This window comes from Carettochelys insculpta, chromosome 4 (genome assembly GCF_033958435.1).
Source record: "Carettochelys insculpta isolate YL-2023 chromosome 4, ASM3395843v1, whole genome shotgun sequence".
Classification (NCBI taxonomy): Eukaryota; Metazoa; Chordata; order Testudines; family Carettochelyidae; genus Carettochelys; species Carettochelys insculpta.
Window position 1 is genome coordinate 8,342,178 of NC_134140.1, and position 13,675 is coordinate 8,355,852.

At 47.3% G+C, this 13,675-nt stretch overlaps 1 protein-coding gene across 5 annotated transcripts in view; it reads left to right on the plus strand.

Moving 5' to 3' along the window:
• MAVS (mitochondrial antiviral signaling protein) overlaps window positions 1–13,675 on the plus strand; it is a 32,286-nt gene that overhangs the window by 17,769 nt on the left and 842 nt on the right. For 3 of the 5 annotated variants that reach the window (XM_074991667.1, XM_074991670.1, XM_074991669.1), the window contains one exon: window positions 678–4,429. In XM_074991667.1, coding sequence (XP_074847768.1) covers window positions 678–1,475 — 798 coding nt within the window. In that variant the 3' untranslated portion in view covers window positions 1,476–4,429. Of the gene's footprint in view, window positions 1–677; window positions 4,430–13,675 lie in introns of those variants that run through there. The other 2 variants (XR_012645215.1, XR_012645216.1) reach the window with 2 other exon arrangements.

Below are 13,675 nucleotides of genomic sequence, written 5' to 3' on the forward strand. Positions count from 1 at the left end.
GCCTCCATCACTTCCCTTGCGAGGTAGATCTCCCCATTAGGAAACTTCCTGTTTGACTCAGCCTGAAATTTCATTAACTAGAAGGACTGGGATGAAGATAAGATAGGCCCCCTGTGTGTTGCACTGAGTAATTCCCTTCCATCTTCATGGTTATTGTTTGCAAATGCGTGTTGGATCATGTGTCAAACCTCCCTCTTTGTGCCCAGAGCCTTGTCTGTGCCTGGAAGTGGTCCTGATTGCAGCTTTTGGTGTGCCTACAGAACACAAGACCCTGTTTGCAGACAAGGAAAGCAGAGACTTGCCCCAGCCAGGCTGCCTGTCAGCTCTTCTCGTTGTCTGTAAATCAGTCCCTCTAGCCTCCTGCTCAGTCTAGTGGCTAGTCTCTGTCCCCTCACAGTTTATCTACCTTCCTTTCATCTTTTCCCCATCCCAAAGGGTTCTCCAGAGCACTGATAACCTCCTCTCCACTGTGGTTCTTCACCCTTCCAGCTGAGGGGAGCCAGCTATGGGCCTTCCTTCAGAGCTGTGCAGTATGTGGAGGGATTGGGGTTAAGCAGAGGGCAGACACAAGCTGGCTTGCAGCACTCTCAATCCTGGAACAGGTCAGGAGCCATCAGTGCTCCCCAGGACACACTTCAGTTTACGATCTAACTAGTCTCTGTTATTGTCCGTTGCAGGCAAATCAAATGCCAAAGCCCCTGGCTCCAACTGTGACCCGAACCAGTACAGAGACCTCTGGGAGTACAGCGTGGGAAGAGCCAGATGAAGAGTTGGGACTTAACAAGCCAGGTGTGCTAATGTCCACCGCAGGCAGGGAAGAGTTAGCCAGTGGGGAACCAGACTCCGCGGAGACAAATGCCCCGTATTCCGGAAATTCCAAGCGCTTCATCTGCAGCAGCAGCTACTCTTTGGGCAGCAATCCCCTCATGATAAGCAAATCCAGCACAGCCAGCTCCAGCATTGCCTGCTCCAGGGACACACAGGGCAATCAGCCTGAAGAGAATGACTACTCCTCTCGCTCTGACCATATTCCTCCAGCTTTGGTTGCTAGCAGTGGTTCAGGGAGAGAGGGGGTTGTCAATACCAGCAGAGCCTCCCTTCTACCAGAGAGCTGTAGCAGCTCCTGGTACAGCACAGCTGTGGAAACTCATGAAGTCCATGTGGTGGGGTATCCCAACGTGGATCTGGGGGAGGCTGTAGCCGTGAGGGATGGAGACTGTGCCTATGAGAACCCATCTCCAGCCAGGTCTGGCCCCCTCAGGGAGCTCTCTGGATATCAGAGGATCAAGAACAACAAGGCCAGATCACCCAGCAACTCAGAAACTACTCCAGGAGATTCACCTCAGAAGGTTAACAAGCCCAGGCCAGGCAGTGATGGGACATCCTTTCCCTTGAAGGACTATGTACTGCCAGCTGCCATTACTGCATTCACTTCTGTTGTGGCTCTCCTTGTCTATAAGTATCTGCGAAATTAGGAGTCGTGCAGGGTGGTGGAGACATTATAGAGCACCACTTCTTCCACCTGCAGTCTCAACAATAGACTTCATGTTTAGCCAAGTGTAGGGACGCCTGCCTTCTCAGTGTGGGAATTTAAGGCTGAATCTGGAGAGTGGCATTTCAGATGCACTTTTCCGTCTTTTCCTTGTGGAAATGAGGCATGAGGCCTCAGATGCCTGACCCCATTGTGCTCTTCTCCAGCCGTGTCATCACCAGTTGCCTTCTCATAGATTTGCTTTTTCTGGCCACACCTCCGCCCCGACACAAGCCATCACTGATGGGCCTTATGTGAGACAGTGAAATTCGCTTCCACGGATGCTCATTATCCACACCTGCCTGTGGGCTGGTGCAGTGGAAAGGGGTATCAAAGAGACCTGTGGTAGCTTTCTACAAGATAGTATGTTGTCCTGTGGATCTCAGGATTACTACTGCCAGCTCAGAGAAGGAACTTCATATCTTTGCAGAAGCTGAGGTATATGAGCATCAAGAAAATGCAGCTGGACTCTTCTGTTAGGCTTTGTCCAACTTTAAAATGCTAGGTCTTGCATGGTGATGGACTAGGCACTAGCTCTTGTGCAGGAATTTGACCAGGAATTCTCCCTTGAATCCAAAGGTGGTTGGTCAATCCTCTGGCTTTCTCCTGCGCCCATGCCTCCTGACTGGATGTGTGTTCACTCTCCCCTTCCTTTGTGCCATGGGTTGGTGAGTTACTGAGTGGGACCACAATTCAGGATCCTCTGTTCTTGCTAAGTTGAATAGCTGAGCTCCTGATACAACCATTCACACAGAGAGCTAATACAAGGCCTGTTTGCCAGTCGAATTTTATACTCCCTTTGCACTGGAGTGAATTTCACCCATTGTTTATACTTCATTAGCTTGAATCCAGACTAGGTCAGTCACTCATTTGTTAACTTCTGAGGCCCTTTCAGTGCCCTGTGTGGAAAAAGCAGGGTCTGAAGATCCCCAGCTCAGCAAGTAACCAAGTTTCAAATCACCTGCACATATAACTCCTTGTCTGTATTTGTCTCAGGAAGGTGAGCTCTACAGAGTGGGAGAAAAATTCTGCTGTGTGAGCACAGACCAGGGTTTTCAAAAATACTAATAGCTTGTGGGGTGGTTTTAATTTTTTTCTCAACAAGCCAGTGCACAGAGTAGTAATTTAGTACATAAACTCTGTGTTCTTAGAGACAGAGTAGATAATCTGTTCCCAATCTGTGTAGCCGTGAAGTCACTAAACCTCTCTGCTTTGATTTCCCCATCTTTATAATGGGGATGTTTACTGGCTCACCTTGCAGAGAAGAGGAAGATTCATTCCTGGGCTAAATTCTATGACTGGAGTTCAGGGGAAAAGGCTGGGGAAAGACTGAAGTCTCTCAGAATATGGATTCTGGAAGACAGCAGTCAAGTATAAACATTAGGGACAGCTGGGCATGAAACAGTTTTATGCCATGTTTCTGAATCTTGTTTGTTACAAGCCCTGTCCTAACAGAGTAAATAAACCCTGTAAACGTGAAAACAGGGTTTTATCATGGATCATGTCAGGCAACTGTAACTATAAAAACTCTGCAAGTAGAAGAATCAGTAGCAGAAGCTGCCCTGTGTTTTAGAATAGAGGGAAGCAAAATACGAATATGCCAGCTTGAGGCTGGAAATCCCAGTTTTTAAAAACACCCTAAAGGAGTTAATATCAGTCCCAGTGAGACTCGAGGAGAGTTGGGCTCCGATGTTTAAACACTCAGAATGTGGGGTACGAGAGAGAGAATGGGTACCAATTGTCAGACATGCCTGAGGGGACATCTGCTCTGGAGCTGGGAAGTGTCACAGAGAAAACTCTGCACTGCAGCTGTAGGTGCACTTCCTCAGTGGCGACTGCTGGGGAGAGAGATGGGGGGCACTAGTCACATGACCACCACCCACATGACTCTTCCTGTGCCACCTCTAGCCATGGGGAGGGACCTGCTTCTTCCTGTCCTGCCCCCACTTCACCTCAGGCTTTGCCCCTCCCCTCCCCTCCTTCCCCTAAATCCCCTCCCCCGAGTGACATGGCACAGCAGACTAGCAGGGCACTTGGTGCTAGTAGCAGGGGTCAGTTTCTAGTCCCCTGCCCCCCCTCACTCCCTGGCACTGGTGAGAAGCAGAGTGATGGCGTCCCAGCCCACTCCTCTCTCCCGGCTTTTAGCCGTGTCACTCCAATTCCCACCACCCGTGAAAGCAGGGGTGGTTCCACCCCTCACCCACAAGCCCCTCTGCCCCTTCCCAGGGTGGATGCTTCAGGGAGGGAGGAGGAGCAGAAACCCCAGCCCATTGCTCACAGGAAGAGCAAAGCTGCACTGCAGTCCTGGGCTCTTTAGCTTCCTCCTCCCCTCCAGTAAGAGAGGCTTTGAGTTAACCTAGGTCAGTGATACTCAGACCTCAGTGACTCAGGAGCCAAATTAGGGATCGGTGTTCCCCAAAAGAGTCACCTCATTTCATCTACTGGAGTGCCACAGATTCATATTTTCAGCAGTACAACAGGGAACTACACATTGCACCTCCCTCGTCCGGCTCCCTCAGGAGCTGATCCATCCCAAATGAAGGAATTTGCCAGACAAAGGGAAGTCCCTGCCTCATCCACAGCCCTAGCGGCCCCCTTACCTGTTGCCAGCCCTGACCCTGCATGGCCCCAACCAGGCAGCTGGCTCTTGGCCAGTGGTGGGCAGCCCCGAGGAGTGAGTGGGCTGCATAAGTGGTCCTTCTTCATCTCAGTGGGTCCTGCCCAAGGGGGCTCCGCCAGCAACCTGCAACCCCCGTCTGCTTCCCTCCCCGACATGTCTCGTGCACTGGGTTACCGGAGCACTGCACTGCCTGTTCCTCCCCGCTGCCTCCCAGCACTTCTGGAGCAACGTGAATCTGCTGATTGGCACTCCATCCCGTTCCTCCCCCTCACCCCCAGAGCCGGACCGTGGCAAATGGCTGTGTTTCAGCTCTGGGAGGGAAGGGGAGAAATGGGGACAGAACACGAATCAGCAGATCTGTGGTGCTCCAGAAGTGCTGGGAGGGAGGGAGTGGGGAGGACAGGAAGTTCATGGTTCTGGTGCCCCAGTGCACGAGAGGTGCATGGGGGAGGGAAGCAGATGGGGGCCTGCAGGCCGTAGGTGGAGCCCAGTGAGATGGAGGAGGAGCCTTTGGGTGACCCCTATCCTTCCCTCAAGAGCCTGTCTTCAGCCAGGCCAGAAACCAGAGCCAAGCACCAAGAAGATCCACATAGGGAACCCTGGCTGCTGTGGGATGCCCAGGACCCTTCATCTGCACTGCAAAGTGCATTTGGAGGGTACAGATACAGGCTAGAGCTGTTCTTGAGAACCCCCCCAAGCAGCAGATAGAGGGACCAGAGTGCCCTACAGCAGCCCAGCCTCCTGGGAGCAACTCTTACTTCTGCCCTGGCCAGCGAACAGGCCTTGCCAAAGAGCTGGGGCAGGGTTCCTGCTTGAGTCCCATTTTTGTAATTCGGAAACCATTGCCCTCTCTTTCAGGCTCTTGTCCCACAGGGACGACCACCCCCTTGTCTGGATCCTCTTCCTTCAGGGCCCTGCTGTCCAGCACTCTATAATCCTAGCCCCTCTTTCCAAAGTGTTCTCATCTATGGCAGCACAGTTACAGTCCGTCCCAGCTCTATCAGGGCCTACTGACCAAGGGCCTCTCACTCCCCAGCAGTTTCAACTACCTGTAGGCCCAGCTTGTCTCTCTGACTGACATTTCTCCTTTTGAAGCCCCAGCCCATCCTCTTCCTAGTGTCATGTGCCTTCTTAGCCAGGTGATAGTAACTGAATAGCTAATACCTTTCAGCTGATCTTCATGTCCCAATTATTATTCAGTTCCCCCTTATTAATGCTGACTTAAGCTACTTGTCTCCTCCGTCTCCAGGAGATGGGACAAGATGCTTTGAAAGCGAGCCACATTACCCTGTGATGGGGAACAATGTGTCTCAATGTTTGGAAACATAACCGGGTTAACGTAAAAGCATTATGTTAAACTCATCAAATTTTCATTTCCTGATTTGAATGCTGAACATTGTAACTTTAGGGCTTGCGAACACTCAGAAAAGTTAATCTGAATTAACTAAACGTGAATTTAAAGTGGATTAAACTCCTGTGTAAACACTCGTTCAGAATTCACAGCCTTAAGTCTGTTTAGCTTAATTCCATTTGGCTGTGGCCACACTTGGCCAAAACTTCGACATGGCCATTCAAATGGCCATTTCGAAGATTACTAATGAGGTGCTGAATTGAATATTCAGCGCCTCATTAGCATTAGGACGCTTCTGGCTGCGGCACTTCGAAAGCGCTGCTTTTGAAAGCACGTGGCTCGGCGCGGCAACATGGGGGTGGTCCTTTTCGAAAGGACCCCGCTCCTTTCAAAATCCCCTTATTCCTTTCAGCGGAGGGGAATAAGGGGATTTCGAAAGGAGCGGGGTCCTTTAGAAAAGGACCCCCATGTAGCCGCGCTGAGCTGCACACTTTCAAAAGCGGCACTTTCAAACTGCCGCAGCTGCAATATTCAATTCAGCGCCTCATTAGTAATCTTTGAAATGGCCATTTGTATGGTCATTTCAAAGTTTTGGCCAAGTGTGGTCACAGGCTTTGAAATTAATTTTCCTGAATGTGCTTGTGTACCCAAGTCATCAGCTTTGTACAAACCTATGGGTTTGTATTTTTAACTTTCTGAGGTCACTACGTTGGCCTAAGTTACATCCACATACAGCCGCTGGAGTAAATACATTGCTTGTACATGTCCATGTGATGCTCCTTGTCTTGGTGGTGTGTGTCCTCACCATGAACACTTGGGCTATGTTTACACTAGCCAAAAACTTTGAAACGGACATGCAAATGGCCATTTCGAAGTTTACTAATGGAGCGCTGAAATACATATTCAGCGCCTCATTAGCATGCGGGCGGCCACGGCACTTCGAAATGGACGCAGCTCGCCGCCACGCAGCTCGTCCAGACGGGGCTCCTTTTTGGAAGGACCCCACCTACTTCGAAGTCCCCTTATTCCTATGAGCAGATGGGAATAAGGGGACTTCGAAGTACGTGGGGTCCTTCCGAAAAGGAGCCCCGTCTGGATGAGCCGCACAGCGGCGAGCTGTGTCAATTTTGAAGTGCCTCGGCCGCCCGCATGTTAATGAGGCGCTGAATATGTACTTCAGTGCTTCATTAGTAAACTTCAAAATGGCCATTTGCATGGCATTTTCAAAGTTTTTGTCTAGTGTAGACACGGCCTTGCACTGGTTAAGCTATCAGTGTGGAGTCAATGTAAGTAGTGTCTACACTGACACTGCACCAGCCTAACTACATCAACATTAACTCTGTGCCTCTTGTGGAGTGGGAGCTATTAAGTTGATGTAGCTGGGGAGTTACATCAGCAGGAGTAAAATTTTTGTATAGACACTTAAGCTGTGTCTACACTTGCATTCCTCTTTCGAAAGAAGCATGCAAATGAGGGAAATAAAAATGTAAATGAGGTGCATATTTACATATCTGGCACCTCATTTGAATATTATTCTTTCGAAAGAAGAAAAGCAGTGTAGACTCAGCTCTTTTGAAAGTAAACCTCATCTTCGAAAGAACCCTTCTTTCCATAAAAAAGGGAAGAAGTGTTCTTTCGAAAGAGTTGCGTCTACACTGCGTTTCTTCTTTCAAAAGAATAATATGCAAATGAGGTACCTGATATGTAAATATGCACCTAATTTACATGTTTGTTTCCCCTCATTTGCATGCCTCTTTCGAAAGAGGAATGCAAGTGTAAACACAGCCATACAGAGTGGGGTTGACCTAAGCGGCCTTGTGTTGACCTAACTCAGTCTGTAACGTATAACAGCTAAGAATTGACTTGCTTGTCCTTAATACAATGGGATGCAGCTGAATACTCCCAAAATACTGGGTACTAATAAGAAACATCATTAGTATGTTCCTGAGGGAGCTGAGTGGGATATGTCTGGGGTCAGAAATTCTGTAGTCCTTTGACTTGTTTATAACCCGGTGACAGTCTGTTCAGCCCTTACAGGTGCATGTGATTCCCCATTGAGCCTAATGGCACTTACACAGACACTACATGCTAGGGAGAACAGATTGTGATGGATTTTTCTGTGCTTTGGCATGAGAAGATGGAGAAGGCGACCTTCTTAAGGAGCCTCTTTGAATGGTTCAAACAGCAGGGCAGGTTCTCTGCAAGCACAGCAGACGGTGGTAAGCCAGGGAGACTGACTCTATTCTGACATATGTACTGTACACCCAAGAGAACCTGAGGGGCAAGCTCAGGCCCCTCCCTTAGCATGCACGCTCTAGAATGACATTCATGCAGGATAGCACAGGGCAAATGTTTCTTTTTAAAGAAGTGCATCTCTCCCCACCCACCCCAGCTCTGCCCATGCACATATTAACCACTTCTCTTGCACTGGAATCCTTCCCTGCTCAGCAGGATTCCCTAGCTGACAAAGCCCCACCAGTGTACGACTTCCCTTAGCCAGTCAGGGATGTGTTTGACTTCTTAGCAATACTGTTGAGATAATACCACAGAGAGATTCAACAATGAGAGCTGTAGAAGAGTGACTACCATTCCCAGGGGGTATGTCTACACTGCAGTAAAACACCTGCAACTGATCTGTGTGTGGCAGCTGGCTCGGGCTGCAGAGCTGTAGAACTGCAGAGTAGATAGATTGTAGCTCAAGATCCCACCCAGGTCCTGCGGGCATGTCTATACTGCATTTAGACACCCATAGCTGGCTCAGGCTTATAGAGCATAGACTAAGGGTCTTACTTGCAGCGTAGACGTTCAGAGTCAGGCTAGAGCCAGGATGCTGGAGGTGGGAGGGTCCCTGAGACCAGGCTGCAGCAGAGCCCAAACATTTCCACTGCAATTAATAACTCCTGAGTATGGGCCCCACACAACTAAGTCAGTTGGCATGAGCGAGCCACAGGTGCCTATTTACAGTGTAATGTAGACATACCCTGTGACCTGTATGATTAGGGAGTGTCCCATGACTCCAGCTCTAGCCCAAGCCTAAATGTTTACTCTTCAGCTTTGTAACCTACAGCCTGAGTCCTGTAATCCTGAGTCAGCTGACACGGGCACAAATATTTTCCTGTGGTCAGACATACCCAATGTATCCATGCTGGGAACAATCAGACATCAGGCTAAGGAGCTGTTTTAGTTCATGGGCTTATGGTATGCGTGGGTCACCCCCATGGGATACAAAATATGATATGGCATAGGGGCAGGTAACCATTGCACTGTGCCCCAGTGTTACACTAATATAATATGAAGTGTGTACCCACCCTCACCCCAACCCAAAAATCTGCCCCTCATACCCTATCATCTCCACTACTGTTACACCTGTTCTTCAAATTTGTTTGCAAACATTCGCTTAATAAAGTTGTCATTCTGTGTCTTTGGGATGTATCTGCTGACCAGTTGGTGTTCACTAAATGATGGATGCTGACTTACTTTTATCCTTGAAGTATTGGTGTGGTTAGAGAAATGGCTGTAAAAAAATGACCACACCACACAGCAGGGAGTCATCTGCTGTCTGGGACAGATTTTAAAAGGTATTAGGTGACTAAAAATGCAGACCGGTGCCTCATGGGATTTTCCAGATCACCTTTCTCCATCTTTGGGCACCTCTGAAAATCTGGCCCAACACCTTAGTCACCAAACTGCTCTTTTGTTCCCAGTGTTTTTGAACTCACAACTGCTTTACTTAGTCATCGAGGCTTTTTGGTCTGTAATTTTGTTTAGTCCTTTAACAGTGCAGCGAATACATCTTGGTAGGAGACTGAACTGGAGCCTATTCTGAATCATGCATCAGTGGAACTGCCAGTCTGCAAATCAGAGACAGGATTTAGTTAATGCTGCAGATGATACTCAAGTCAGAAAAAGTCTAGCTTGACTTTTAGTTCCTAGGCTGACTTCGTAGGTCTGGCAGTTAGGAAATCATCTCTTTACACAGAAGCAGCAAACTTTGCAGTCAGATGACTGAGACTATAAACATAGAACCCCACAATGTTTTGTTTTGTTTTTGTTTTTTTAATCCACACAGTCGCTTTTCAGAGCAGAACCTGGCTTATTAAATGTTTGCACTTCTGAAGTGCCTCTTTGGAGGTCTCGGTGCACTTTCTGAAGATGAATGCATTCAGCTTCCCATCAGCCTGTAAAGTAAGGAAGCTATTATCCTACTTCAAAGACCAGGAAAGTAAAGCTGTGAATTGCCCCGTATCACACAGCTGGTCTGGCAGAACTCGGAAGAAAACCCAGGACCCCAGATTACCAGCTCCATTCTCTAATAAGCGATTGTTCCTGAGTGATTCTGCTATGTTTAAATTAGATTTTTTCTTCTTTTGGAGAAAAAAGCGTAATACTGACCTTTGGCTTCATTGTCAGCCTGAAAACTTCAACTGTGACCAGAGATCTAAAGCCTTTTCCCTTACACGTCTGTGTGGTAAACCCAAGAATCTTCTTATGTGGACAGACATTAGTGGAACATCTGCAAAGTAATGACTACATGATAGGGGTCCCTAAATAGTAATTATTTATTACCAGTGCCTTTTTTGTTAAAAAAAAAAGAAGAGCCAGCACTCAGCTGGCTGTCCCCACCCCACTCGAGTTTCCACTGCTGGGGCTGCCGGTGGGGCAGTGGGGGCTCTGGTTCCTGGGCTGTGCTGCTGCTGGGCAAATGGAGGCTCTGGTTCCCAGCCCTACCCTGTCATGGGCAAAGGGCCTCTGGTTCCCAGCCTCACAGCAGCCTCCTGGCCCCCTACTGTCGCAGGGCTGTCAGGGGCTCTGGCTTCTGGCCCTGTGCTGCTGCAGGGTTGGCAGGGGCTCTGGAGCCCTGCAGCTGGGAGCTGGCTGGAGCAGAGTCCCACCAGCAGCACCAGCTGCGAGAACCCTGGCCAGGGGAGAATATTAATGCAGAGGTGCTGGTCCACAGTACCAACACATACTGCCACAACAAAAGCCCTGTTTATTACCATTTGTTCCCAATAGGCTTCACAAAGTGTTGGCCACTATACAAGCATTTGGAGGACTCAGTCCCTGTCCTAGAGAATTTATGACCTAAACATGCAGTGCTGTACTACAGAGAAAGATGCATGCTGCAGACCGTGCCCAAAAACTGCCCATCCAAATCCATCTAATTTGGTGTAAATCAACACTTTTTTCAAGTTAATTGAACAGTGCCCATTTATACAAGCTCAGCATTTGGCACTTTGCAAACGATTCAGAAATCTCTTTAGTCTGTTGTCTCAACCCTCCCACCCAGACTTTCAATAATAACTCACCATAGTTATTTGTTATCAGAAAAAGGGCATTGAATGGAAAGAGGCCAGTTCATTCAGAAAGCAAATGGAAATCATCACAATTCATCAGTGTGCTTGTTAAATACAATACAAAGAAGACAGAGTATTTTTTCCTTTTTAATCAGAGGCATTTACCATGTTCATTCAGTGTTTTAAGGTGGTGTATATGTATCAAATACATATCTTCCAACACATTTCCAGCATGGGGCAATTCATAGCTTTAGTTTCCCCATCTTTGAAGTGGGATAATAGCATCCTACCTTACAAAAGGATGGGCAGCTGCATGGGTTCATGTTCAGAAAGGGCCCTGAGGCCTCCAAAGAGACACTGCAGAAGTGCAAAGAATGGCTAGCATGCTGGCCCACTAACAGACTGGTCATACCAAGCAGTGCCTCATTGTTTAATGCTTTTCTTTTTGTTCCAGTACTGTGTAATAATGATTTGTACACATTTATTTTCACACAGTAAGGTTTTCTGTGAAAGGGTCAGTTTGGGACCTCTGCAAACATTATCAAATTGCAAATACAGTACCTTGTTTCTGTTGTCTGAAATTTGAGTCTTCTGCTTGTGATGCTCTTCACCTGCAAAGTGAAAAGCCTTGGTTTTACTATTCCCTAAACTTTTAGTGATGCATTTTGTAGGATAGTTCAAAAAATTATTTCTCAAATAAAACTCAAGTGATGAAGCTGTTATGTGTGTTCGTAAATCTGGGTGGAGTAAGTCTGGCTTTTGAAACACCTAGGCTGTGTCGACACTGGAGAGTTCTGTCAACACAACTCAGGGAGAGTCTACACTCATAAAGCCTTCTGTCGACAGAGTCCTGACAGAACTCTGCTTTTGCCTCGACAGAGTTGTCCCTCAAAAATTTGAGGCATAAATCTGTCAATAGTGTACTATTGACAGAAGTAGGGTGCATCTACACTTGCATTCCTCTTTCGAAAGAGGTATGCAAATGAGGCAAATCAAAAATGCAAATGAGGTATAAATGTGTGTATTTGGCACATCATTTGCATATTCTAATTTCAAAAGAGCTTCTTTCGAAAGAAGAAAGCCAGTGTAGACGTTGCTCTTTCGAAAGTAAACCTATCTTTGAAAGAATCCTTCTTGCCATTAAATAAAGGGAAGAAGTATTCTTCTGAAGATGGGTTTACTTTCGAAACAGCAGCGTCTACACTGGCTTTCTTCTTTTGAAAGAAGCTCTTTCAAATTAGAAAATGCAAATGAGGTGCCAAACGTGCAAATTTATACCTAATTTGCATTTTCATTTTACCTCATTTGCATACCTCTTTCAAAATAGGAATGCAAGTGTAGACACACCCATACAGGGTAGATACTTCTGTCGACAGAGAGGGCTCCCAGTTGCCGGGCAGCCCTGTTCGCAGAGCTGCCATTCCGCTTTCTGTCACCAGAGGGCAGTGCAGCCTGGCAGTTTTCTGTCAGCGGAGCAAGTTGTGTGAAGCGGCAAGCTGTCAGCAGAAGTACCATCGGGATTTCTCTGTCCCCAATAACTTCTATTGACAGATGCTTCTAGTGTAGACATAGCCTAACAGAAAAAAAGAGAAACTCATAAGAGGGTCTAGGCTGGAAGTTAGAAATGTCTAGAAGTCATCTGATCTATTCTTGCAGGAGCACTACCAACCATTGTGGGACCAGTGCTTCTTATAAGCAGACTGAGGCATGAAAGACAGGTGTTGTAGTTGCCGGGTTACTTTGGGCAATGAGCTAAGGTCTCTTTGCTTCATTTTCTCCCATCTACTACTGGTAGAAAGGACAGTGTGGACTAATGGCTAGCATATAGGACTTAGATTCAGAAGACCTGGGCTTTATGCCCAGCTCTGCCAGTGGCTCCTAGGCAACTATGCCTCAGTTTCCCCATCTGTAAAACAGGGATATTGATCCTGACATTTTAAAAACATACTGAAATTTTCTCATGAAAACAGTTAGATGTTATTACTATTAATCACCTTATAAGGTGATTTTGAGGTCAAAGGTTAAAACAGCTGTACACTCTCCATTGCTTTGCCTCATTGTTTCAAATAACCCAAGCACTGGGGCTTCTACCACTTCTCTTGGGAAAATGTATGGCATAAGAAAAACCTCACTATTGGTATATGTTTGGATTTACGGCTATGTGAGCTAGATCACAACTGGGAAGTTTCTCTTGGGAACTAAGCTGTGTATGACGTTCTTAGTGTGGTCCTTATCCCCTGTCTAATTTAGCACATTATTGCCTTTCTCCTGAAAGGGAATGAACAGGCATAAACAGCCCCTGGTGGGATTATAGCCCAGAACTGTAGATAGTACAACTGAGACGGAAACAGGTGCTTCCTCTGCAAAGCCTGGCTCAGGCCAGGTGTGGCATAACCAGTGCTGGTTACTGTCCAGCAGCTGCTTATTACCCTGTGAGAAACAAGTCTGGTCCCAGTCCAGTTCACAGTGAACAGATGCTTGCCTCATCAAAACCACCAGCCTGGCTGAATTAAAAGAGAAGCCTTGTCAGCAATCGTGGGAAGAAATAAGGCTGATCAGAACCACAGAGATTCAGTTCTCTTCCAGAATAACATTGTGGCACATTAGCTGGTCAAGGCAGGAGAGAAAAGTCCTGTGGATAAAAAGGAGTCTTCAACTTCCAGAACTGGCACTGCAGCATCTGTCATTAGCACTACAATCACCACCAGATCCTACGCGTTTAATAATGGTGATTTCTAATGTGCATTCGCAGCCCACACACTACTGGCTACCCTCAGTTTCAAGGGCTCTAACCTTCCAGCTGCTGAGGCTCCCATCTTGTTCTTTGGGAAACTATTTCACAGCTGAATATAGCTCGTTGTCTAAAATTTCCTCCCTGA